This window comes from Biomphalaria glabrata, chromosome 3 (assembly GCF_947242115.1).
Source record: "Biomphalaria glabrata chromosome 3, xgBioGlab47.1, whole genome shotgun sequence".
NCBI lineage: Eukaryota > Metazoa > Mollusca > Gastropoda > Planorbidae > Biomphalaria > Biomphalaria glabrata.
The window spans coordinates 53546128-53573657 of record NC_074713.1 but is presented as its reverse complement, the minus strand read 5'-3'; the positions used below and the strand labels follow the sequence as shown (position 1 = coordinate 53573657).

General features: G+C 40.5%; 1 protein-coding gene across 1 annotated transcript in view; it reads left to right on the top strand.

Annotated features, from left to right (window-relative positions):
* Window positions 1-4132: 4132 nt before the first annotated feature.
* Window positions 4133-27530, top strand: part of LOC106055468 (uncharacterized) — a 49313-nt gene continuing 25915 nt past the window's right edge. The window contains exon 1 of the mRNA XM_056022667.1: window positions 4133-5881. Within this exon, the coding sequence (XP_055878642.1) occupies window positions 4417-5881 (1465 nt within the window). The 5' untranslated portion in view covers window positions 4133-4416. The remainder of the gene's footprint in view (window positions 5882-27530) is intronic.

The window sequence follows — 27530 nt, the reverse complement described above, 5'->3', positions numbered from 1 at the left end:
CTTATTTTAATGAGGTCAAAATCAACGATGGAATCGTCGATTAGGAGAGAAAGAGTTAATTCACTATAGTGGTGTTGACTGCCGTTGACTTGTAGCATCAAACTGCTGGTAGACAACTAAACAGCTGTAGGCACATAATACCTTTATTTATCTTAACTTATAAAACATGAAATAACTTGAATAAATGCATCCTCCGTTTGGGACCCCTCAACTCAAGAAAACATTAAGAAACTGGAACAGACACAAAATAGAACAGTGAGATTCATAACAAACGAATATTCACACTTAACCAGAGTAACACCTTTAGTAAAATCACTAAATTTAGAAAGCCTTCAGGACAGAAGACTCAAAAGTAAAGAAGCAACTATACATAAAACACTGAACCATAATCTTCAAATACAAAAACAAAATTTAATAAAATACTCTGAAAGACACAAAGATAAAGGCACATTCCTCGTCCCATATGCTAGGACAAATTTGTACAAATGCTCCTTCTTCCCTAGTGCTATTAGAGCATGGAATGGGTTGCCTAAGCTAGCCAGGAAAACCAGTCACTTGGCAGAATTTAAGTCATTGGTTAATATGCATGACTGAATGCATAACGCGTAGGACGTAATCATCTTCTTTTTTGAAGTAACGTCTGTATTATATAAGATAAGATAAGAAAATAGAACTTTTATTACAATGTAAACAAATCAACTTGAGACGATATGAACTAAATGTAGAAGACTTTAGTTATAATATAAAATGGTATTATGAACAATCTAACTCACCACAAAAAAACACACATCTTTTCAGTCTCACGTTCTGGAGTAGTCCCCCCTATCTAAGACCGCTGACGACAATACCGTTTTATCTTTCATCATTCCCAACCAATCGATAACCTCTTCTAACCGTCACCATAGAAACACACACCTAAACATCTCTAGACAGATCAATAACAAGTTGTCATCGTGTGACAGTTCCAATGAACTGAAAAAAAAAATAAAATCAAAACACTTCTTTCCCTTTGGCACAGACTTCAAACGAATATACAGCGCAGCGAAAAAAAAAAACCCTACCAGTTTAAGAAAACAAATCGAGCACAATATTGAAGCTAAATATGTAATATTTTGAGACTGGCCAATATGAACAGCATGTATGCTCTCCTGACACAAAGGAGATTTCGCTGGCTCGGACATGTCACCCGCATGCCAGATGGTAGAATCCCGAAAGATATCTTATATGCTGAGCTTGTGGAAGGAGTCAGACCCAAGGGCCGCCCAAGACTAACATATAGAGATGTCTGCAAGCGAGACATGAGAGCCTCAGGCATCAGTGAAAGTATGTGGGAAAACATAGCCAAAGACCGGAGTGCATGGAGACAGACTGTGCGTGCTGGGACAACCCTTGCTGAGAACAAAAGAATTGAAGCGGCTTTAATCAAGAGGGAAAAAAAGAAAGCTGCCCTGTCTGCTAGCCCTAAATCAGAGGCATACAAATGTACGAATTGTGGCAAAGTCTGCCGTTCTAGAATTGGCTTGATTAGCCACACCAGATTCTGCCCCGTCTCAAGATTAAGCCAAAACCAGTGACTCACTTGGGCGCATCCATTGCCTTTCGAGACAAAAGGAGCCATATATATGTAATCAATGAAATAAGAAAACACCCCCCACCCCCACCCTTTAAGTTTGTATGAGTGGGGCGTGGTGGATAAGTGGTAAGGCGCTTGGCTTCCGCACCGAAGGCTCTCGGGTTCGAATCCCAGCGAGGCATGGGATTTAGAATTACGTTCTTCTTGATCGTTCTCATTGTTATGTTGGAGTGTTCAGATGACTGGACCAATATACGAGATGAACTGCGCAGTGGTTTCCAAATCAGGGAGCTCTCCATATAGTTTTCTTTCTATTGGGGTGATTTGGGGCCAATGTATTATACGGGCCTCTTGGTAAAGTTAGCAGTTTTGGAGGACGTGGTCGGCATTTTCTGGTGATACTCCACATGGGCAGATTTCACTGGTTCCAATTTTGAGCTTCCGGTACATGTGTTGTCGCATTCTGTTGTGTCCGGTCCTGAGTCGAAAGATTAGCCGTTGGTCTTGTCGGGATAGCTTATAGTAAGCGTCATCTTTCTTGTGTTTTTGGATGGGAGCTCGTCCATTTCTCATTTATTTTATCTACAATTAATTTCTTAATTTCTTCTGGATAGAGTGCAGAATTTATTTGTGAGTTTGTTCTCCCACTCTTGGCGAGTGTGTCAGCCTTCTCATTTCCTGCTAGTTGTATGTGAGCTGGTATCCATTGAATAACAGTTTTTTTGCTGTTGTTGAGCTTTGTAAGTGCTGTTCTGAGGTTTTTAATATAAGGGGAATCAGAGGGTTTTGGCTTTGGAGGGTTGTTTTCGCGTCGGTTAGAAAGACAATCTGACTGTGTGGGGAACTTGGATGATTTGCTAGCATGGTAGCAGCTAGTGCTAGTGCTTCCCTTTCTGCTCTGTGACTGTCAGAGAGCTCTCCAGTTGCAAAGGATTACGTGATATCAGCCCTTTCAAAACTTAAAATAATATGGAAAGACCAAGGCTTAGCCCTCGGCACCAAAATCAGACTGATGCGCTCCCTGGTCATGGCCACATTTTTATATGCTTGTGAGTCTTGGACGCTGGCTGCAGAGCTAGAGAGGAGGATGCTAGCAATGGAATTGAGATGCTACAGAAGGATCCTAGGTATCACTTTCAAAGACCGCATCACAAACCAAGAGGTTAGAGACAGGGTTACTGCAGAGATTGGACCCCACGATGACCTGCTAACTATAGTAAAAAAAAAACGCAAGCTCAAAATCTATGGCCATATTACAAGATCTTCTGGGCTCGCAAATACCTTCCTTCAGCGAACAGTACCAGGAAAAAGGCAAAAGACAGAGGAATGTAGAAATACGGTATGCGAGTCTTGCTTGGTGCCCCAACGGTCCAACAGACCAAGGGATATGTAAAGGTAAAAGATAAAGATATCTAGGGTGCCAGTGAGTCAACCCACACTATATGGTTACCTGAAATTAGTTAGGGTAAAGTAATTGCGGTTGGACGTTTCGCTGACCACTTGACACCCTCGTTAACCGTGGACCGTAGACACAGATGATAGTTACAGACGGTCGTAAGGTTTGAAAGGGATACATAAAGCTGTGTGTAAAGTTTAACTTGGTCAAACAAACTATTTTCTTAGAAGAGTTCTATACTTCAATGACGCTTTAAAATATTAACGTCTGATCTCACATCCCATATGCTAGGACAAATTTGTATAAATGCTCCTTCTTCCCTAGTGCTATTAGAGCATGGAATGTGTTGCCTGAGCTAGCCAGGAAAACCAGTGACTTGGCAGAATTTAAGTCATTGGTTAATATGCATGACTAAATGCATGACGCGTAGGACGTAATCATCTTCTTTTTTGAAGTAACGTCTGTATTATATAAGATAAGATATAAGGTTAAAAAAAAAACAAACAACAAAAGTCGGCACGGCAGGTGTCTTTTAAGGCCTACAGCTAACGAGGGTGCTAATGCTGCCAGCACAATTACGTTCCTTATCTTATCAAGAAGTTGCTAATAATAAAAAATTATGCCTTTTATTTACATAGACTTAGCATTAAATGTATGATATAACGTAGCTTCCCCCCCCCCCCCCTTTCTCTTTTTGGTCTTAAATTTAAGATTGACTCCTTATTTTCAATGGACTTTCCATGTCACATTTTCTACACGTTGTGACCAGGGGGGTAATTGCCGCGTGATTTGGAGTCAATCCTAATGGTCATCTCTTACCATTCGGTTCCCCGTCTAACCCCTCCTACCCAAAATATAGCCCACTATCAGAACTGGCTTACATTTAGGCCTATGTGTCCTGAAACGACCTTTCACTCTTTTCCATTTAGACCAAAATAAAATGGACTTTCATGACTTCTCTAGCCTTTTTCCTCCTAAATCTGGATCTTTAAGCATTTTCATGAAATATTAATCAGTTAGGCGTGTATATTAGGCTGTTGAACTGTAACTACAGACAACTGTGTACGAAATTTGAGTTTGTGCATTTGTATTTGTTAAGTACCCTGCGCAACACACCAGTTCGTTTAGTACTGGACTCTACTCTAGCGCCACCTCGTGGTTACAACACTGTGTAACAAAGTGCCTGATCGCGGGAACAGTTATCTAGATCTACACATTTGACCTATAACATATTGCTGTTTCATTTTATTAATTGGCGTTTCTTTACTTAACAAACAAAAAAACAACAGAATGCATTTAAGTATTTCTATGTCTTTTCGTCTGTATAAAATGTACATGTTGATTGTATACTGATATTATTACTTGAGTGTTTACTGTGTAATCTAATAGAAAGCAAGGTTCGTGTGTTGGTGTAAAAGAACAACAACTTTGCCAATGCAAAACAAACATGGCGGAGACCGATCAAGAAACAGGACTGTTAAATGGAACCGTGTCACATTCTGACGTTGCTAGTATGATAGATGCTACACATGTCCAAGTAGATCAGGATGGAATGAGTGAAGAATTGCTTCGTCAAGCTTTAGCAGAAGCCAACGCTTTTGCATCTGTTAGCTACGCAGTTTCAGGTAACGATTCCGAAGTTTGTGACACAGGTCAAGATAACGCAGACGTTAATGGTGATCTAACAAGCGTTAATTCTGTTGAAAATGGCTCAGAAACACAATTGTCTACAAATTCTGAAGCCGTTCTTGTGCATAATTCAAGTAATTTACTTAACGGGTCATCAGAGTCCATATTTACAAATGGTACTTCAAATGTACTTGGTATTGAATCCAATGGACATTTTACAGTTGACATAGGGTTAGAATCCCTTCCAGAGGGCCATATAATTTCAATTCCAAATGATATTATGTCAGGTTCTGTTATTATTCCCGGAACACAAAATGACCAGCTCCAGCAGTCAGTTGATCCTCAGGTTATTGAAAATGAGGAAGGTCAGTTACTTCAGGATGACTCCACCTCCATGGAGAGTGAATATATTCAAGGAAATACCAATGAGCAACTTTCCCAAAGTGAGACATTTACACATCCTAATACTATAACAGTGTCAGCACCGAGCGGCATTCAAATGTCTCAGGAAGTACTACAGAATGTCATTCAGCAGGTCCAAGCGCAGCAAGCTTTGGCTGCCCAGAAAAAACATCTGACAGACACATCTAATTCACAACAGGAAACGATAAGCTTTACTCTTGTATCTCCTAGTCAACCAAATAATGCTTCTCCTCCTCTAGGCTCGAGTCAGAATCCTATACGTATCATCCAGCAGGGTAATCGATACACACCTATGCAGCAGCTTACTGCCGAACAACTCCAGCAGATCATGCAAGTGGTACAACAGCAGCATGTTAGTAAAAACTCCCAGGACAACGGAGGCTCTGTCATATTCAATCCACAAACGAATACTAGAATAATGTACAGAGTTATCTACCCATCTGAGCTACACAAGTCGCAGAATGCAACGACATACCATGTCATACGCCCATCCACAGCTACTCAGGAACAACAGACTGCCAATTCACAACACAAGCGACCTTACCGTAAACGGAAAGATGTTTCAAATAACTCTGCTGGCATTGAGGATGAGGAAAAAGACAAGAGTGTGAGCGATACCCCAGAGCTCTCCAAAGAAGAAAAGGAGGAGCGAAAGAAGCATAGGCCTCGGACACGGTCTGGTCGAGTGTCCAAACCGCCCAAACATATGGTTCAAGACTACAAGCACATTCATGTCCTAGACTGGGACGAGGATTACGATGATTCTGATGGTGGATATTCTGATTTCAAACACAGCGACGAGGAAGATAAAATTAAACAGGAAGTTGATGATGAAAGCTTAGCGTCACCAGATCTTTCAAGTAAGATATTTTTACTTGGTTTTTATTTAGATTTTTTAAAAACATTTTGAATCCTTTGAGCTTAATGAGCTGTGTCTTATTAAATTTGATATATATATTTATTTTAAAGGCAATATCAAGTTATTGGTCCAAATAGATTATTTATAATGGTTTTTTTTTTAATAAATTTCCTAGCTTTTTCATCATTAATACATAACCAGGCAATATATAAACTTTCAAATTTTAAGTGAATCATTGTTAAGAATGTATTTATTAAAAAATTTTTTTTGTATATTATTTTTTTTAAAATTTTTTTTTATGTGTCATGCAGTAATTGTATGATCAATTTCCTTAAGGATAATAAAGATTATTATTATATCAGGATTTATATTTATTTACTACGAAAATACCTTTTCTACCTTACCCAACTCTGATGGGTTCCTGACATTAGTTTGGAAAAGTAAAGGTTGTTGTGTTGGCCACAACTCCCTCGTTAACTGTTAGTCTAAGAATTAGTTGAACTTTACATCATCTGCTGTCTAGATCTCAAGGTCTGAAAGGGGTACTTTTACTTTTACGTCATTTCATACCCCAAAGTTAAATGCATTTTTCATGTTTAAAATTTAAGTGCAAATTACAATCAAGAGGAATCATTGTGCAGGTCTAGGTGGCTAAGATAAAATGACTTGTTTTAGCATGTTCTCTTGATTTAAGGTTTATATTTATATATATATATATTTAAAACATTGCCTAGTGAAAACCCTCTGATTCTGGTGATAATATAAAGTTTAAATTCACCTTGAATTTTGGGTTACATTGAACTTAGTTTAGAAATAGAAATAATTAATGTTACAGTTATAATTACTTAAAAAAATATTTTGAAAATAATCGATCCATTCAAATAGCACTACAGCCCCTGGAGTGCCCTGGTCTGCTCTGGCACATCTTTCCATTCTGGTCTATCCTGGTCTTTATGTCTCCTTGCCCGGACTCTTAGCTGTTGCAGATCTGCTTCTACGCCATCAAGCCACCGTACTTGTGGTCTGCCTTTGGGGCGCCAGCCTATTGTTTTTTTGCCGGTGAACAATCTTTGCTCCTCTGTTCTGACATCCTTTTGAGAATGACCTGCCCGACGTAATGTTAGTTTTTATTTCCGTTACAATGAAGAGGTCTTCATATAGCTGGTGTATATTTCTTGGTTTGTGTTAGTCCTTTTTTGAAAATAAGGATTTTGATATTTGTATTTGTACTGATGTCCCTTCAAAAAAGATAATTCCATCCTACACATATCCATGTGTTTGTGAATATTAAAAGATTCTTAAAGTATTGGGTTTTCCTTATGCTCTGATGGCACTGAGAGAGTAAAAAGCACTTGATATGAGTTTGTCCTAGCATCCATCCTGTACATATTTATGTTTATTTAATAATTTTCTAGTGTCTCTACATTTTATGGTTCTAAAAATAGTTTCTTAAGTGTTTTCAATTAGCTTGTAATCAATTTCTTTTATGTTTGATCTAGTTTTGTTTTTGAAGAGTAAGTGATTTCAAGGGATGCATAGCCTAGACAGATCTACTTAAGTTTAACAGCATTTCAATGTTGCTCATATTATAAAATAAAAAATAACCATAATGACCCCTGATAAGTGCATCCGCAGTTAATTTTATACAAATGGCAGCTTCATGATAGTTTTACTTTCACTGTAACATCTAACATTATATGTTTTTAGTTCATTAAATGTTGGTCATTTTTTTAAAGTTTTTATTTCAACTGATAAGTTTGATAATATCTTGTTCCTGATCATACACAATTAAGAATAAAATGACTTGAAGTTCTATTTCTCTCAAGCTAGACACTGACTTTTTCTTAAGTGATTGGTTTTGTCAGAGCATGCCAGATATGGATGTACTTTCAGAAGGATTTTATAAATTAATTTGCTAGCATAAAGGTCATCCTTTTCTCTTAAGGTGCAGCTGTTTTAAATATCTGTCAGTCTGTTGAAAGAAATTCTATTTTCTTCTATCCTTTATTAAAAACTATATATTTTTCTAGATATCTATACACCAAGAAACAATTTATTTTGGTTCTAATAATCAATTAGTTAAGATAAACCAGATTTCACTTGTATAATATAACCGAATAAGTGGCAGGTCCATTAACCTTATTTGACCTCACATTGCAAGGTCAAACCCTTTCTCCTGGAGTATTCACCATAATTTAAACCTTGTCTTGTGTATCAGATTTTCATGAATAAAATAAATTGTTCAATCAAACCTCATGCAATCAAATGTACAGCTTTTCAAAAGTGTGGCTATTCCTAGATTCCACCAATTAAAATACAACTACTCCTTGCTGGGCTGTATAATAATATACTAGGAGATGGGCTATATCTACTGATAAATTAAATATGAGTTAGGATTTCAACACCCTGAGGAGAGATCTAGATGTTACTAACAAGTTTGATATTCTTGTTTTATCTCTTGTGTTTGGTTTAAGTTTGTCACACATTGTTTTGTGATGTACAAGTTATCAAACTTGTTCTTGGTTTCTAGAAGTTTACTTTGGGGGTAGATTTACTTGAACACAAAAGGTCACCCTCTCTCTACTATTTCTTATCTCTATCAACTGAATGTTTGTTTCGTTTCACTTGCATTAGCCAGAGTTATAGCCACATTTTATCTTTATGTAACATTTTGTTTGTCAGAAGACATGATCTAGATGATTTTAAACACAGATTTAGGTTTTATTTTCTTGGCCACTAACCTAACCAGCAGAAAGTTGAACGTTCTAACATCACAAGATTAACAATCATAATGTAAACACCTCTAGACAGACATTTTGACCTATTAATGGGTATTTACTTCAGTGATACCAATTAGTGGTTGCTAATAATGAATATAATAGTAAATAGTTGTATAATAGTAAAGTGGCTTTGTAGGGTCGGTAGTGTTTAATATTTTAGTATAGTGACTTTAGGGGCTGATATAGTTGAATATTAGTAAACTGTCTTTAAGTGGTTATTAATTAGCATTGAATATTAGTAAATTGGCTTTTAGAGGTTGATAGTTTTAGATAATATTAGTAAATTGGCTATTACAGATTGATTGCATTAAATATTAGTAATTTGGTTTTTTATAGGTTGATAGTGTGGAGTAATGTAAACTGGCTTTTAGAGGTTGATAGTGTGGAGTAATGTAAACTGGCTTTTAGAGGTTGATAGTGTGGAATAATGTAAACTGGCATTTAGAGGTTGATAGTGTTGGTTTAAGTTTTCAACATTTAATAAAGTTGTGTATCTTGAGATTAGGTACAAATTAATTTCTTTATAGGTGTAGATGTAGACAAATTGTTGAATTGGCTGTAGGTGATCATTGAGACTTAAGCTTATAGAAGATGTCAGAACAAGATCAAAACTGTTGCTCACATTATACAATGCACCTTTATAATTTCGTTAAAATAATATATATTATATTCTCTTACTGAGTATAATTATTTAATAAATCGTGTGGGGGGGGGGCAGACGGAAAGCTTATTCTGTTGACAGACATCAGTGTCACGTGACTGGCACCTAGTTAAAATGTGTTGTTGCTCCCTCGTTCAGAAACTTGCTGCTCAAACCAAATCCGGGGCTTATTATTGTGTGATAGTATCTCTGTATTGATTTGGGGGGAGTTTGCTCTGCTGGGAGGTTGACGTGACCTCTCACGGAGTTCCCCCCCCCCCCCCCCCCCGACAGGACTGTGACGGTCCAGCAGCGCTGGGGTGGTTGTTGTGAAATGTCAATCAGCAGGAGTCGGGTGACCGACCAAAATCAAGCGGACTATTCAATAAGTCTCTTGGGGAAGGGGGGGGGGGGTCTATGGCCAAGATGTCTAGGATATAGATTGGCTCTCCTCAGTCATTCCCCCCCCCCCCCCCCTTTCTATTCTCACGTTTTTTTTTCTCTTAATATGCTGCCAGGAAGTAATATTAGTTTACAGTGCTATAGTGTTGGTCTGTACTCTACACCTTAATACTGTGTTTGTCTACTCTACAGCCAATACAATACACTTGCATATATGTGACCCCGCGGGACCAAGTAAGTCAAAGGACGTTTAGGCCACGAGGCCTTCATCAGCTACAAAAACAAACAACAACAACAATTAACACTGAATAGGCTTAAGTGAACTGTTAATTGTTGTCTTTTTTGTTTGTTTTGTAGCTGATGAAGGCCTGGTACTTTGTCTTAATTGGTACCGCAGGGTTACATGTATGCATGTTTTTCGTATTTTCTATACAGTCGTTCACCCCTGCAGCAGTAAACCTTTGTTTTTGAGTCTTTGAACCCCTGCAGCAGTAAACCTTTGTTTTTGAGTCTTTGAACCCCTGCAGCAGTAAACCTTTGTTTTTGAGTCTTTGAACCCCTGCAGCAGTAAATCTTTGTTTTTGAGTCATTGAACCCCTGAAGCAGTAAACCTTTGTTTTTGAGTCATTGAACCCCTGAAGCAGTAAACCTTTGTTTTTGAGTCATTGAACCCCTGAAGCAGTAAACCTTTGTTTTTGAGTCATTGAAACCCCGCAGCAGTAAACCTTTGTTTTTGAGTCATTGAACCCCTGCAGCAGTAAACCTTTGTTTTTGAGTCTTTGAACCCCTGCAGCAGTAAACCTTTGTTTTTGACTCTTTCAACCCCCGCAGCAGTAAACCTTTGTTTTTTAGTCATTGAACACCTGCAGCAGTAAACCTTTGTTTTTGAGTCTTTGAACACCTGCAGCAGTAAACCTTTGTTTTTGAGTCTTTGAACACCTGCAGCAGTAAACCTTTGTTTTTGAGTCATTGAACCCCTACAGCAGTAAACCTTTGTTTTTGAGTCTTTGAACACCTGCAGCAGTAAACCTTTGTTTTTGAGTCTTTGAACCCCCGCAGCAGTAAACCTTTGTTTTTGATTTTTTTCCCCACAGCCAATAGTGTGTGCGTGTTGTCCACTTTTTTCTTCTTTACACCGAAGTGTGTGTTGCATGTTTCGGATATTTCTCCATCTTAACCCAAACCTGCCTCGGGATGGACAGGATTCAAACCCGGAACCACCAAGACTACAGCCCTGAGCGCATCCCACACGACCAGGCAGCCGCCCCTGTGTTTTTTTACGCTACACTTACGAGCGTGTTCTGTTCAATCCAGTTTCCCTCGTTGCTGTCACACTTCACCCTCTGCGCATATTGTTGCTAAAGAAAAAGGCATGGACTGAGTTGAAAGTATGTTAGCTTAACGCAGTACTCATGGTCTGGTGTGTCACATTTGCAACTTGGGCCTGCCTGGTCGACATCATTTTGAGGGGAAAGGGGGGGGGGTCAGACAGGGTCATAAATTTAGGTATCGACTCAGAAAGGTTCAGACCATTGCCGGTAGGGATATAAAAGGAGAGGGTGGTAATCTATCATGTTTTGGTTTGTATCACTGTGCAGTAAGACTGTTTTCTGATTTCATCAAGTTTTTTGTTGACGATATCTAGACGGTTCAATAGTGTTCGTGTGATTGAGGGGTGGGGGGGGGGGTTGACATTTCAAGTCTGACTCTTGTTAATCTTCTTAACTGCTATTTCTTTTGTGTGGCTTTTTGAAACCAATCTCTCTCGCCCACCCTTGTCTCCGTTAGGCAAATGACTGACTCCACGACAAACACACAAAAGTCCTTGTCTTTACGACACACACACGTTCCCGTCTCTACGACACATACACATTCCTATATCTATGACACACACACGCACATTCCTGTATCTACGACACACACATCCCGGTCTCTGAGACACAGACACACACATTTATTGTCTTTTTTTTAAAATTTGTTTTGTATTCATCGTCTGCCTTTATATCAGCGGACACACACACACACATTCCTGTATCTACGACACACACATTCCTGTCTCTAAGACACAGACACACACATTCCTGTATCTACGACATACATTACAAGTGAACTGCAGCTTGTAAATATCTCAACTAGTTTTGATTCCTTAGCTTCCACGACATTTAGATTAATCTTCGTTGATGTACACAAGTTTGGTCTTATACCTTTTTTTATTTGCAAACGTCTCTGAAAGTATCGATCTAGAGGAACGTCCATCGGGTTTGTGTTTGTTTGTTTGTACCTGTGTTTGTATGTGTGTGTCATTTGCTGCTGGTCATCTGTGAGTACAATTTAACTATGACAGAGCTCTAGTTGCTTGGCGGGCTATCTGAGCGAATTGGTGTTCGTTAGTAGCAGTGACTTTCCGGCCCCCTTTGATCACTGACACACTTCCACCCTACAAACATTGTTTCAAACCATCGCAATCTGAACGCGTTCGTCATCCAGGGTGTCAAGGAGAGATTACAAAAGTTTATGTCTTAGACTTTGCTTGCTGTTTTCGTTTGACATGTTTTCAAAATATAAAATTAGATTTTTTTTTTCAATTTTTAAAAGGAAAGCTCGCTTTGAGATAGTTTTTGTTTTGATGACTAGTCCACATCCCCTTGATTCCTCTTTGTAGTGGCGCCTTGTTTGATCGTAATGACAACTCGGGGACAAAAAGTGTTTGGGTGGTCTGGTGGGGGGGATGGGAGATGAATACTAAGTATTGAAGAAATTTTACACAGACTTGAGTTACGGTGTTTACATCTCAACGCCAGCATTCGTAACATGAGCTATGTGAATTGAAAACAGCAATTAATCTTCTTTGTTTTTTCTTTACATAAGTAGCTCAACTTTGAATACATTGCCAATATAACGCTTTATTATTGACTATTGACAATGCATGCATAACGAAAAAAAAAAGAATTAACTCTTTCTCTCCTAACTGACGATACCAGCGTTGATTCCACCAGAATTTGGTAAATAATTACGGAGAGAAAGAGTTAAACAAAAATGAATTCGAACGTGTCGGATAATATAATCGTTGTAGACAAAAAGACGATTTAGAGTTTTCTGGTTTTCTGCCATCTCAAGACCCGATCACGTGATTAGATCTCCAAGCAGACGACCGTGTTTCCCCACTTCTGCTCTCCAACTTGACGCTGTTGGGGTTTCTCTTTCATGTTTGCCTGTCAGAAAGCAAGTGGAATTCTCAGTTTTGTTTGGAGGTGTGGGGGGGGGGGACGATGTGCTTCTCGCTGGCTATGGATGAAATACACCGGACACTTGAGGCCATTCGACTCCCTGGGTCTTGATTGTTGACTACACAAGGGTCTAACGTCAGGACTTTCCTCTCATGAGCCGTACCCTCCCTCCCTCTCGCCTTCTTGTGTACGTCCGTTTTTAGTCCTTGTTGTTGTTGTTGACTAAGCGAAAGTGTCACCAATGGAATGACACCGCCCACAATGGAATGACACCGCCCACAATGGAATGACACCGCCCACAATGGAATGACACCGCCCACAATGGATGCTCTTGGACTTCGATGCGATATAAACTGGATACAGAATCTTTCCTCTGAACAGGCCCGTTGACTTGTTGTTCCACCTTGTCCATTACCACTGCAATGTCATATCACTGACTTCCATTAGTGACATAGTAGGTTTTGTCGCCCCATTAGTGACATAGTAGGTTTGTCGCCCCATTAGTGACATAGTAGGTTTGTCGCCCCATTAGTGACATAGTAGGTTTGTGGCCCCATTAGTGACATAATAGGTTTGTCGCCCCATTAGTGACATGGTAGGTTTGTCGCCCCATTAGTGACATAGTAGGTTTGTGGCCCCATTAGTGACATAATAGGTTTGTCGCCCCATTAGTGACATAGCAGGTTTGTCGCCCCATTAGTGACATAGTAGGTTTGTGGCCCCATTAGTGACATAATAGGTTTGTCGCCCCATTAGTGACATGGTAGGTTTGTCGCCCCATTAGTGACATAGTAGGTTTGTGGCCCCATTAGTGACATAATAGGTTTGTCGCCCCATTAGTGACATGGTAGGTTTGTCGCCCCATTAGTGACATAGTAGGTTTGTGGCCCCATTAGTGACATAATAGGTTTGTCGCCCCATTAGTGACATAGCAGGTTTGTCGCCCCATTAGTGACATAGTAGGTTTGTGGCCCCATTAGTGACATAATAGGTTTGTCGCCCCATTAGTGACATGGTAGGTTTGTCGCCCCATTAGTGACATAGTAGGTTTGTGGCCCCATTAGTGACATAATAGGTTTGTCGCCCCATTAGTGACATGGTAGGTTTGTCGCCCCATTAGTGACATAGTAGGTTTGTGGCCCCATTAGTGACATAATAGGTTTGTGGCCCCATTAGTGACATAGTTGGTTTGTGGCCCCATTAGTGACATAGTAGGTTTGTCGCCCCATTAGTGACATAGTAGGTTTGTCGCCCCATTAGTGACATAGTAGGTTTGTGGCCCCATTAGTGACATAGTAGGTTTGTCGCCCCATTAGTGACATAGTAGGTTTGTGGCCCCATTAGTGACATAATAGGTTTGTGGCCCCATTAGTGACATAGTAGGTTTGTCGCCCCATTAGTGACATAGTTGGTTTGTGGCCCCATTAGTGACATAGTAGGTTTGTCGCCCCATTAGTGACTTAGTAGGTTTGTCGCCCCATTAGTGACATAGTAGGTTTGTCGCCCCATTAGTGACATAGTAGGTTTGTGGCCCCATTAGTGACATAATAGGTTTGTCGCCCCATTAGTGACATGGTAGGTTTGTCGCCCCATTAGTGACATAGTAGGTTTGTGGCCCCATTAGTGACATAATAGGTTTGTCGCCCCATTAGTGACATGGTAGGTTTGTGGCCCCATTAGTGACATGGTAGGTTTGTCGCCCCATTAGTGACATAGTAGGTTTGTGGCCCCATTAGTGACATAATAGGTTTGTGGCCCCATTAGTGACATAGTTGGTTTGTGGCCCCATTAGTGACATATAAGGTTTGTCGCCCCATTAGTGACATAGTAGGTTTGTCGCCCCATTAGTGACATAGTAGGTTTGTGGCCCCATTAGTGACATAGTAGGTTTGTCGCCCCATTAGTGACATAGTAGGTTTGTGGCCCCATTAGTGACATAGTAGGTTTGTGGCCCCATTAGTGACATAGTAGGTTTGTCGCCCCATTAGTGACATAGTTGGTTTGTGGCCCCATTAGTGACATAGTAGGTTTGTCGCCCCATTAGTGACTTAGTAGGTTTGTCGCCCCATTAGTGACATAGTAGGTTTGTGGCCCCATTAGTGACATGGTAGGTTTGTCGCCCCATTAGTGACATAGTAGGTTTGTGGCCCCATTAGTGACATAATAGGTTTGTGGCCCCATTAGTGACATAGTTGGTTTGTGGCCCCATTAGTGACATAGTAGGTTTGTCGCCCCATTAGTGACATAGTAGGTTTGTCGCCCCATTAGTGACATAGTAGGTTTGTGGCCCCATTAGTGACATAGTAGGTTTGTCGCCCCATTAGTGACATAGTAGGTTTGTGGCCCCATTAGTGACATAGTAGGTTTGTGGCCCCATTAGTGACATAGTAGGTTTGTCGCCCCATTAGTGACATAGTTGGTTTGTGGCCCCATTAGTGACATAGTAGGTTTGTCGCCCCATTAGTGACTTAGTAGGTTTGTCGCCCCATTAGTGACATAGTAGGTTTGTCGCCCCATTAGTGACATAGTAGGTTTGTGGCCCCATTAGTGACATAGTTGGTTTGTGGCCCCATTAGTGACATAGTAGGTTTGTCGCCCCATTAGTGACATAGTAGGTTTGTCGCCCCATTAGTGACATAGTAGGTTTGTCGCCCCATTAGTGACATAGTAGGTTTGTCGCCCCATTAGTGACATAGTAGGTTTGTGGCCCCATTAGTGACATAGTAGGTTTGTCGCCCCATTAGTGACATGGTAGGTTTGTGGCCCCATTAGTGACATAGTAGGTTTGTCGCCATTGCCTGATGCTAATATATTGAACAGTAAGTTACAAACACAGGACTTCCTTCTCGAAGTTCTTTATGACTTCAGTGTTGAGCACCTCGCCAGTAAACAATTCGTCTCACACACACACATGAGTTTGTCGCTGTTAAGTTTGGACAGACCAGCATCAAGAGGGGAAATCGGGTCGTCCCTATTTATCTAAAGGCTATCCATCTTGTTGTGTACGGCTGGCTGGTTCGGAATGAGTCAGTCAACGAGAAACTCACCCCCCCCCCCGCTACCCCCTTGCCCGTTTCTAGAAATCAAAGGAATATATAGTATGGGGTTGCCATATTTTAGAGACCTTTCGGCAAAGTGGATTGCACGGCTGATGTAGAACATCTAAATGACCAGAGAGGGGGGGATCAGAGGGGGGAGTAATAGGAATAGTGTGAGAGAGTAAGGAAGAATATAGTATTGGTGTGTGTGTGTGTGTGTGTCAAGAAAAAGAGTCAAGGAGCAAGCCGGTAGAAAACATATTCGTTTTAAATTAAGTAAATGATCAGTAGAATTTTAAAGAATGCCACAATGTTAACTATGAAGTCATACACAGCCTAGTCGCCTCACAGGATTCTGCCTCGTTCTTTAGTCTTGAGACGACAAATAATCTCTAAAGTTTTTAGTTGAGCAGAAACACCATTTCCTCCTATTCAATTCACGACAATTAGTTTGATGAGATTCATTCTCTTCCAACAGAGACTTTCTTCTAAATGTTGTGATGGGAGATCATTAAACAAAAATGTAAACAAATGTTTCAGAGTTGTTGGTTCTTGAGTTATGACTTTGTGGGGGAGTACTTCACCTGGTTACTGTTACGGACGTTCCTGGCCATCATGCCTTATATTATCTGCTCTTATAGACGTGTCTGCTTCTCTTGAAGGTAATGTTCACGGATGGTCTGCCTATCACTGTCAATGAGATCTGGCTTCATAATACGGTGTAGGCAGAAGCTGACACAGAAACAGCAGGAGCTGGCTGGCGTCACACTGGACTAGACAATGATCTCCTCACTTAGCAGCCGAGTTTATCTGTGCGATCCTTACGGTCCACTGCGTATCTTGTGAAAACAATAAGGATCGAGTTCTTGTTTAGAGTGATTATAAAAAAAAAAAAGCGAAATTAATTTCGTCCATTACTCCCCTTGATTAAAACATCGTCTGCTGCCACATCAGTGTATGAGTTATCTTTTCATATTTTGTTAAAACTGCCAAAACTGGAACCGAATGGCCTCAAGTTTCCGGTGTATTTCATCCATAGCGAGAACTACATCGCCCCCCCCCCCCCACCCCACCAAACAAAACTGAGAAAATACCTACATGCAAACATTCTAATGAATGTCATCCTGCGCCTTATCTGCCACGAGTGTCATTTCCCGAAGTCTTTTTTTTTCTTCTTCCGAAACTGCCTATAAAAAAAAAAGCCGAAGGGCTACTATCATAGTCTTACAGTTTAAGTTAAACGCGAGTAATTGTACCTTGTTTTGTGTGTGTTGCTATGTCTGCCTAATTAGTGCTATTTTAAGCGTGGCAGACAAACATCTATTTCATCTATTTCAAGACAGCCTCCCCATTGACATTTCAACGTCCGTGGTGTACACGTCAAAGGTCAGGATGCTGGGAAGTTCTTTGTTGTTTGTTTGTACTCTATTGATAAGCTTGTCCGCAGTAGTACTGTGACGGTCTTAGTGTTGGGGGGGGGGGGGTTGGGCAATGCACGGGGCGCCAACATCGGGTAGAAAGTCGAATATGGTTAAAGAAACTCAAGGTCGGCCTGTGTGCTCAGGCTGTCGATATGTCAGGCAGGTGACAGGACAGCATTAACCGGTAGCATCAGACTTCTGACTTACTATGGGGGCTGTGAATCAATGTGATCTCAAGGAGGGGGGGGGGCAACACACAAAACTATTCAATTCACCTGCATGCTAAACAGCACATGAACCTGCGAAACTAGCACAGGCACTACACACTGGCACACGCACCGACGTAACCAGCGCAAATACTAAAATAACATTTTAACCGACTTTTAATTTTTACACACGGGCCTGCTAAACTAACACACGAACCTACTAAACCTACCCCTGTCTCTGTGCTAAAAGTAGGCTAAAGGTTTGTAGAAACACAGGCTGTTGAACTTATTTTGTTCTTTTCCCATATGAGCTGTTCTCATACAGTGATCACTGTAGCCAAAGAGCTTCCTAGTTTAAAAATAAAAAAAGGATAACCCTGACACTGACGTGACAGCAGACGAGATTTAAACAAGGGGAGACAATGACGAAATAAATTTAATTTTGAAAAATCACTCTAAACAAGAACATTATCTTTTTGTTTTCCCCACAAGAGCTGCCTTATAACGAACCTACTAGATGTGTATTAAATGTTCTTGACGTCAAGCCTTGTACAATCAGAAACGATATTTAAATAATTGAAACACATTAGACGAGTTTTGATTCTCATAATACACTTAACTGTGGTGGAAACGTCTTTTCTCTTTCCAAATATCCCAATTCATGCAAGTTCACATTACCTACGTTTTTTTTGTTTCATAAAGTTGTCACTTGGCATGTAACTATTGTAGCCTCCAACTATATCCACAACGATAGACAGCCCATTATACATCATCTATATATCAAATAACTTTTTGTCTAATTTGGTCTGAATGGGACGAGATTGAAGGAAACAAATAGCTGGCCATGCCATAGAGCTTGTGATCTGTCTTGTGTCTTCATTCTTTGTCGCCTGTCAGTAACCACTGCGCCGTCTTCAAGTTCCATGCACTGAAACCAATTGTTGAACACTAATTATAGATTTGGTTTATTTCCTAGTGATACGGCGTGTTACCCTTCCGTGTGTGGTGTGCAAAGGGGAAAAAAAAAACAACAGTTGAAAATGAAAACCACAACACATGTGATGAAGGTAGTCTACGCTGTGACATAACATTACTCGTTTTGGATATAAGGGGGAAACAAACTGGACGTGGTCCTCTGCTGAGTTTTTTTTTTCAAAAGCTTGACGCCGCCGATGTAACGTTGATCTGGTCTCTATACAGTTGGTCATGTTTTGAGTGAGACGGTTTTACACATTGTATTCTGATAGCCGAGTTGTTTTTTTTTTTTATTTGATGTTGGTTGTGTTTTTGAATTTGTATCGCAGGTGGGACAAAGCATTCGTTCGAAGGACCATGATTTAACAGAGAGAGAGAGAGAGAGAGAGAACTAGGTCTAGGTTTGTACAGGAAATACAAAATACATTCGTTCTTTTTTGTTTCCACTCTCCCCCCCCCCTCCATCTCTCCCCCTCTTGTGTTCTTTACTGGCAGTATTATTCAGACATACATTGCAAAACACTGACATCTGTACTGTTTCAATCTGAACCTCACACAGGAGTTGTGATTAACTCCGTAACAACAGACAGCATTAACTCACATCCCTGTCCCGCTTTCTTCCAAAATATACTCACACGTGCAATCATGTGTAAAGATGGCCCAGACCCCCTCCCCCCTCCCCGTCTTCCCACTCACTCATTACAGTTGATGCATCAATCTCTCTCTCCCTCTCTCTCTCTCGATACTTGCGTCCATGTTTCTGCGTTGTACGAGATCCATTGTTGATGACAGAATTACATCTGGTCAGACATCAAGTATTCACAACATGTTGGTGTGTCTGCGTCTGTGTGTGCGTGCGTGCGCACAGTGTCAGAGCGAAACGAAGTAAACCCTTCCTTTTGTTGATGTACATTCATATTGGACTTAAAACACATTTCAACCTTAACCTGGAATGGGGGTTAATAATATGGAATTAACAGTTTAAGAATTTAAAAAAAAACAACACAAATCTATACTCGCAACTGCAATTAGTTCAAGTCGGGTAACTCGATACTGGGAATGTTCACCCTAAAGCTAATCAGAGTAATCTGCTCTTTGTTAACAAACATAATAATGTTGACAGAAAAAGAAACAATGTCAAGGACGCCATCAATGTTGCCAACTTAAAAGTAACATGTAACAATTTTTGTTGTTGTTATAAATCAATACCTCCTTTATGAAGCTGATGGCGGTCTGTCCAGTCAAGTTCTTCTATTACAGTCCAGCTGATGTCTACATAAGACGGTGCGCAAAATGTACATGAATGTCTAAATATATAAACAACTCTTCACTGAATACAAAGAGACATTGGAGTCAAGTGCGGGAATTCCCGCTGCTGGAGCGTTAACAAAAATAAAAAGACGTAACCCAAATGTAACTTAACCCTGACCTCAGTTCTGGAAAGTTCTGAGGCTATGCGATCGTCTTTATTTCATGCCTTGTCCTATATTACGGGAAGATGTCGCAGGGAGGTAGAGGTGACGATCAGCCGCTAGGCGTGAGGCCAGACACCTTGTTGATATTGATTTGGGTTGAATTCCCGTGTGCCTTTCCAGTCACACTAAATCTGTGAATTGTGTCATGCTGTCGTGATTAGATGATTGCGTTGTCATCACATCTAATTTAGATAAATATGGAAGAAATTGTTTTATTTATTTTAAAAAGTGCGGAGAAAGAACTTTTTTTCTCTTGACCTGCTTCGCATAGGGCAACGTGAGACTGCTACACACATTTGAGTCATATTAAGACAATGGCCAGTCCATCCTTTGATGTTGTTCAGCTAGTATTCTGACATATATGCAAACACTGACATCTGTTCAGCTAGTCTTTGTTTCTGAATCAAATCGGTTTGGGCTGACTTCCTTTAGTGAGAAGCTCGTTGTGTTGGCTTGTGAAATAGTTTGATCTGGTAGCGTGTGTCTAGCAAGACCAGGTGACAAGATCTCACGTCCACACTGGATGCTAGAGCTAGAGCAGGTGAAAGGCTGAAAAAAAAGCAAAGTTCTACTTTTGTGTCTGGGATTATTCGAGATGTTGCTTACTGCTGAACACTGCATTAGGAGTAGGTTGACTTAGGTAAAGTTCTAGTTTTGTGTCTGGGATTATACGAGATGTTGCTTACTAAAAGAGATAAAACCCCGTTGAAGCCGTCACGAGTAAACTGCAGGAAATTTACAAGAGTAACGTCAGCTTCCGAAATTAAAACTGCATTCTTCGTTATTGGTCGTGGTTGTGAAAGTTGGACATTGAACGCAGAGACTGATTGAAGAATTCTTTGCTGCGTATCAGATATCAGGAAAAGAAAACAAACTGTTTGGACTTGTACGAGTCAACGCTCTGGCTGGCAGAAAAAGGAACGCCTCCAGAAGTCCTCTTTCAAGGCACAGTGCAGGGAGCACGTAGATATCGTCGTCCAAAGAAAAGCTGACTGGACGATGTAACAGAATATATCAGACTGTCTTTTGATATTCGGCTAGGAACAGCTGCTGAAAGATTGGATTACACGGACTGAGCATCCCGTCGAAGAAAGTCAAGGGACATATGATGAGATGTTGAACATGAATTCCATCAAGTATCATGTGTCTCGTACATTTTGAATTCGATCTAGTATAATGTGTCTAGTAGATCATGAATTCCATCTAGTATCATGTGTCTAGTAGATCATGAATTCGATCAAGTATCATGTGTCTAGTAGATCATGAATTCGATCTAGTATCATGTGTCTAGTAGATCATGAATTCGATCTAGTATTATGTGTCTAGTAGATCATGAATTCGATCTAGTATCATGTGTCTAGTAGATCATGAATTCGATCTAGTATCATGTGTCTAGTAGATCATGGATTCGATCTAGTATCATGTGTCTAGTAGATCATGAACTCGATCTAGTATCATGTGTCTAGTAGATCATGAACTCGATATAGTATCATGTGTCTAGTAGATCATGAATTCGATCTAGTATCATGTGTCTAGTAGATCATGAATTCGATCTAGTATCATGTGTCTAGCAGTCTTCAATCACATCTCCTTACTCTCTGCAGGCACGGCTTGACCTGAACAGTGCCGATAAACAGTAACATTAATTCTCAGTCTTCATCCCACATCGTCTGGTTGGTAGAAATAGTTTCCACAGTGGTACCAGCTTTCACTTTCTGTTTGTCAAGGCTGATATAAGATGCTCGAGTTTCCATCCATTATGGTTAACATTTGACTTTACATATTTTGAGTATTTCTACTTTCTATATTTGTTTAACCATGCTCGTTGAACTATTTATAAATATTCAAATTTAACTCCACCAAGTTTAAGCTGATTTAAATATATCGACTTCCTTCAACGCTTTTAAACGGCTACACCGTGAATCATAGTCTGATCAGTTTTTTTTTTCTTTTCCTGGCTAACACTGAGAGCATTCTATCCCATGTCATTAGGTTTATTGAAAGATCTGATGACTTGATCTCGAGACGAAATCGATTGGTCTAGAGTTTGGCTAGGCAAGAAGAGTGCCGGCTTTGTTCAATAGAGAGCCGCGATGATCATTTGTGTCTGCATGTATGATCAAAGATGTCTGTCAATAAAACTCAAGTCATATACAATGGGATTAAGATGCTACTGAAAGATTCTAGGTGTCACTTACAAAGACCGCATCACGAACGAAGAGATTAGAGACAGAATTCATACATCGATTGACCCCCCCCCCCCCCCCGATGACCATCTAACGACTGTCAAAAATGCTAACTGAAACTCTATGGCACAAGGTCCTCAGGGCTCCCAAAGACCTTTCTTAAGGGAGAAGTTTCTAGAAAAACAAGAAGAGGGACTGAGGGAGAGGTGAAATGTATTTATTTACTTCTAAACATTGCGAGGGAGGGAAGTTTCTGGCATTCATTCAGAAATGAATCTAGCACAAACCTAACCACCCACGACAGGTGGCTGGACTCAAACCCGGGACCATTGTGACGTAAGTCCCAAGCGCTAGTGACATGTACTAAATGAACGCGAGTTTCTGTGACTTACAAGTTTGACTGGAATTTCTGAACCCTTTTTTTTTTTCCCTTCTACACGCTAGATTAATAAGACTTTGAACGAAACACATGCTGATAAATACACATACACTCATACATAGGACGCAAATCGTTCTTTTGTTTTGTCCGCTCATGTTCGAAGTGTTTGGGTTGGCCATCTCCCCTTTTCCCCGTTTATGACCAGTGCATCTTGACCACATCTTTTGGACTGACTATATTTATGTTAAAGTTTATGACCAGTGCAGCCTGACCACATCTTTTGGACTGACTATATTTATGTTAAAGTTTATGACCAGTGCATCTTGACCACATCTTTTGGACTGACTCTATTTATGTTAAAGTTTATGACCAGTGCAGCCTGACCACATCTTTTGGACTGACTATATTTATGTTAAAGTTTATGACCAGTCCAGCCTGACCACATCTTTTGGACTGACTCTATTTAGGTTCAAGTTTATGACCAGTGCAGCCTGACCACATCTTTTGGACTGACTCTATTTAGGTTCAAATTTATGACCAGTGCAGCCTGACCACATCTTTTGGACTGACTCTATTTAGGTTCAAGTTTATGACCAGTCCAGCCTGACCACATCTTTTGGACTGACTCTATTTAGGTTCAAGTTTATGACCAGTCCAGCCTGACCACATCTTTTGGACTGACTCTATTTAGGTTCAAGTTTATGACCAGTGCAGCCTGACCACATCTTCTGGACTGACTCTATTTAGGTTCAAGTTTATGACCAGTCCAGCCTGACCACATCTTCTGGACTGACTTTATTTAGGTTCAAGTTTATGACCAGTGCAGTCTGACCACATCTTCTGGACTGACTTTATTTAGGTTCAAGTTTATGACCAGTGCAGCCTGACCACATCTTCTGGACTGACTCTATTTAGGTTCAAGTTTATGACCAGTGCAGCCTGACCACATCTTTTGGACTGACTCTATTTAGGTTCAAGTTTATGACCAGTGCAGCCTGACCACATCTTTTGGACTGACTATATTTATGTTAAAGTTTATGACCAGTGCATCTTGACCACATCTTTTGGACTGACTCTATTTATGTTAAAGTTTATGACCAGTGCAGCCTGACCACATCTTTTGGACTGACTATATTTATGTTAAAGTTTATGACCAGTCCAGCCTGACCACATCTTTTGGACTGACTCTATTTAGGTTCAAGTTTATGACCAGTGCAGCCTGACCACATCTTTTGGACTGACTCTATTTAGGTTCAAATTTATGACCAGTGCAGCCTGACCACATCTTTTGGACTGACTCTATTTAGGTTCAAGTTTATGACCAGTGCAGCCTGACCACATCTTTTGGACTGACTCTATTTAGGTTCAAGTTTATGACCAGTCCAGCCTGACCACATCTTTTGGACTGACTCTATTTAGGTTCAAGTTTATGACCAGTCCAGCCTGACCACATCTTTTGGACTGACTCTATTTAGGTTCAAGTTTATGACCAGTGCAGCCTGACCACATCTTCTGGACTGACTCTATTTAGGTTCAAGTTTATGACCAGTCCAGCCTGACCACATCTTCTGGACTGACTTTATTTAGGTTCAAGTTTATGACCAGTGCAGTCTGACCACATCTTCTGGACTGACTTTATTTAGGTTCAAGTTTATGACCAGTGCAGCCTGACCACATCTTCTGGACTGACTCTATTTAGGTTCAAGTTTATGACCAGTCCAGCCTGACCACATCTTCTGGACTGACTCTATTTAGGTTCAAGTTTATGACCAGTGCAGCCTGACCACATCTTCTGGACTGACTCTATTTAGGTTCAAGTTTATGACCAGTGCAGCCTGACCACATCTTCTGGACTGACTTTATTTAGGTTCAAGTTTATGACCAGTGCAGCCTGACCACATCTTCTGGACTGACTCTATTTAGGTTCAAGTTTATGACCAGTGCAGCCTGACCACATCTTTTGGACTGACTCTATTTAGGTTCAAGTTTATGACCAGTGCAGCCTGACCACATCTTTTGGACTGACTTTTGAACCGGAACGAACGTGACCACTTTTTGTGCATTTTTTAAAGGTGCGATCAAGTTGAAGAGGTTGACTTGTCTCTGGCTAGGTTTCCAACCTTTAGAAAAGGAGAAAGGCTGTATATTGCGATTAAAAACATTGTTACGCGACACTGAGTGGTCAGTTAATGAGTTTATGGGCTTGCCTTGTCAAGTGGACAATGTCATTAGTAGAGGGACACTTACCTTCCGCCCCCCGCCCCGGCAGGGTTCCAGTTGTGTGCTGAGACTCGCCGTGTCATATATCTTCTTACTAAATCTTTCTTCCATCTCTCTCTCTCTCTCTCTTGGACTTTGGGACACACCCACTTTGTAAACATGTTGCCATGGCTACTGCAAATTCTGCTATTTAGTAAGTTCTCGGGTCATTTACAAACGGACCCCACTCTCGCCACTTGTTGGTCAGCACATGGACATTTTCAACATGTCACCACTATCAACACTGTTGGTCCATTGATGGGGTCATTGTTTCTCTCTTTTTTGATGTCTTTGTAGAACTATTCAGTTTAGTAAGTCCTGGTATATTGCTTAAGGACTGGCCGGACTGTCTGCATTGGTAGCTGCCACGCCTTGGCGTCTGGTCATTAGCATCTCTTATGATATTTGGGTTTTATTCTTTCTTACCTTTCAGAGCAACTTGATTATCAAGCTGCTACTCCTTTTAGGTCGCCCCCTTTAACTTTTTTTTTACCTCTTGACCGGTAAATGACATTTACATACCATTTAAGCTGTCATTTATATGCCATTTTATGTCAGCTCTTGGCAAGCCAATGTCATTTATATGGAATTCATTATTAGCTCTGATTCAGTTCTTAACAAGTCAATGTCATTTATATGGAATTCATTATCAGCTCTAAATAAAATGTCATTCTGTTCTTGACAGGTCAATGTCATTTAGATATATTTTTTTGCTATTAAAAATGAAGCTAGTCATTCAGTAACGGCTTTTGACAATCTCATTGTGACAGTGTTTTTGTATTAAATGATCAGTAGTGTTATTGTAACTGTGTATTGACAAACAGAGGGAATTTTGTTGTTATCTAAGCGAATATCTGAGCGCTAAGTGTAGGAGTTATAGATTGCCGATGCAGAGAGTATGGCTACATGAATACGAAATAGACTTTGTAGCTGCTCGCATATTCAATGAAATCTTTCTTTAGTATGTACTAGCCTTCTTTTCACCTGCCACTTAGTATTAGTACTCGTTAGCAGTTGGTTTCATTTTTTAATAGAATCGAGTTGTCATTTAGTATCCATTCTTGAGCAACAAATATCCTTGAAATTTTGTTTCGTAAGTTTTCGAGTTGAGAGATTTGGATGAGTCGTTTTGTTACCTCGCTCCTAGCTAGCAGAAGGTCTACAACCGGGGTTCTCAACCTGTGGGTCGCGACCCCTTTGGGGGTCGATTGACCATTTGCCAGGGGTCGCCATCGAAAATATGGATTGTTATTGTCTACCCTACAATTCTGTATTTGTGTAAGGGGGGGGTCGCGGCAGAGTGGGGGATTGTAAAAAGGGGTCGCCGAGCTTAAAAGGTTGAGAACCGCTGGTCTACAATGTTGACTTGCTCACTGATCACGGACTTCTTAGAGCTGGACTTGGCCCATCCGTTCTTCCAGTCCTTTCTTCAATGTTCTAGATCTAGCGATGACTGGGCCGGCAAAGAAGAGACATTTTGTAGCAGATTGAAGACTAGGTCAGAGAGACTGCTCCACTTTGCTCAGTTTATTAGTGACAAGTTTTTCGTGAAATAGTTTTTAATTTAATTTAATTTGAATTAGGTCTTCAGCCTTCAGGAAAACCAAGCGTGACCTTCGAAGGCATAGAGAAACATGGGTAATTCGATTGAGACAGATCTGGTTGAGAAAGTGTTTTGTTCGGATCACCGGCTGGTTGTTTTGGGTAGAGGCTCATACGTGTTTGGATTTCTGATTGACTTGTTGGTTTATTGACAAGCTCAACTCAAAACCACTTCATGACATGCCCGTGGACCACGTCGTACAGGCCTGTGTCGTGGCAAGGAGCTGTTGCTCTGAACTGCCCACGGGTTGTGACGTTGCAGGTCAGTGTTCAGGACTTCTAGAACGATTGGGCTCGATTTACTTTACCCCCTCCCCCGCCCCCCCCCATACACTCTGTCGCCCCGTTCAACACATTTCACTGACTTTCTTTTCTTCCACCTGAGACATAAAAAAAAAATACCCTCCAATGTTGTAGTGATCAGTCTTGATTAACTGATTGAAAGTTTTTTTTGTTTTATTTTTGACGCGTTCCGTATGTTCCTTTGAAGAATATTACATAAAAGCCCTAAGTCGGTGGATGGCAGCTGACAGGATTCGAACCCGGGACCATCAAGATAATAGTCCAAAGCGCATACCACACAACCAGGCAGACATCAAGGATCATCTTCTATGTTGAAAGACAGTGATGACAAAGTCTGCAGTGCTTGCGCAAAACTTTTATCATTTTCTTTAGTCCGAGAACGTGGATCTGTTTGAATAAGTTCCACACATTTGTTAAGTGCTCCGAGCTCCACACATTTGTGAAGTGCTCCGAGCTCCACACATTTGTGAACTGCTCCGAGCTCCACACATTTGTTAAGTGCTCCGAGCTCCACACATTTTAAGTGCTCCGAGCTCCACACATTTGTTAAGTGCTCCGAGTTCCACACATTTGTTCAGTACTCCAAGCTCCACAAATTTCTTAAATGCTCCGAGCTCCACACATTTGTTAAGTGCTCGGAGTTCCACACATTTGTTATGCTCCAAGCTCCACCAATGTATTCACACTTGTACAATCAGTTTACTGTTAAATATTTTACAATCATCATTTGAATCAATAGACGGCTTAAAAGAGTTGG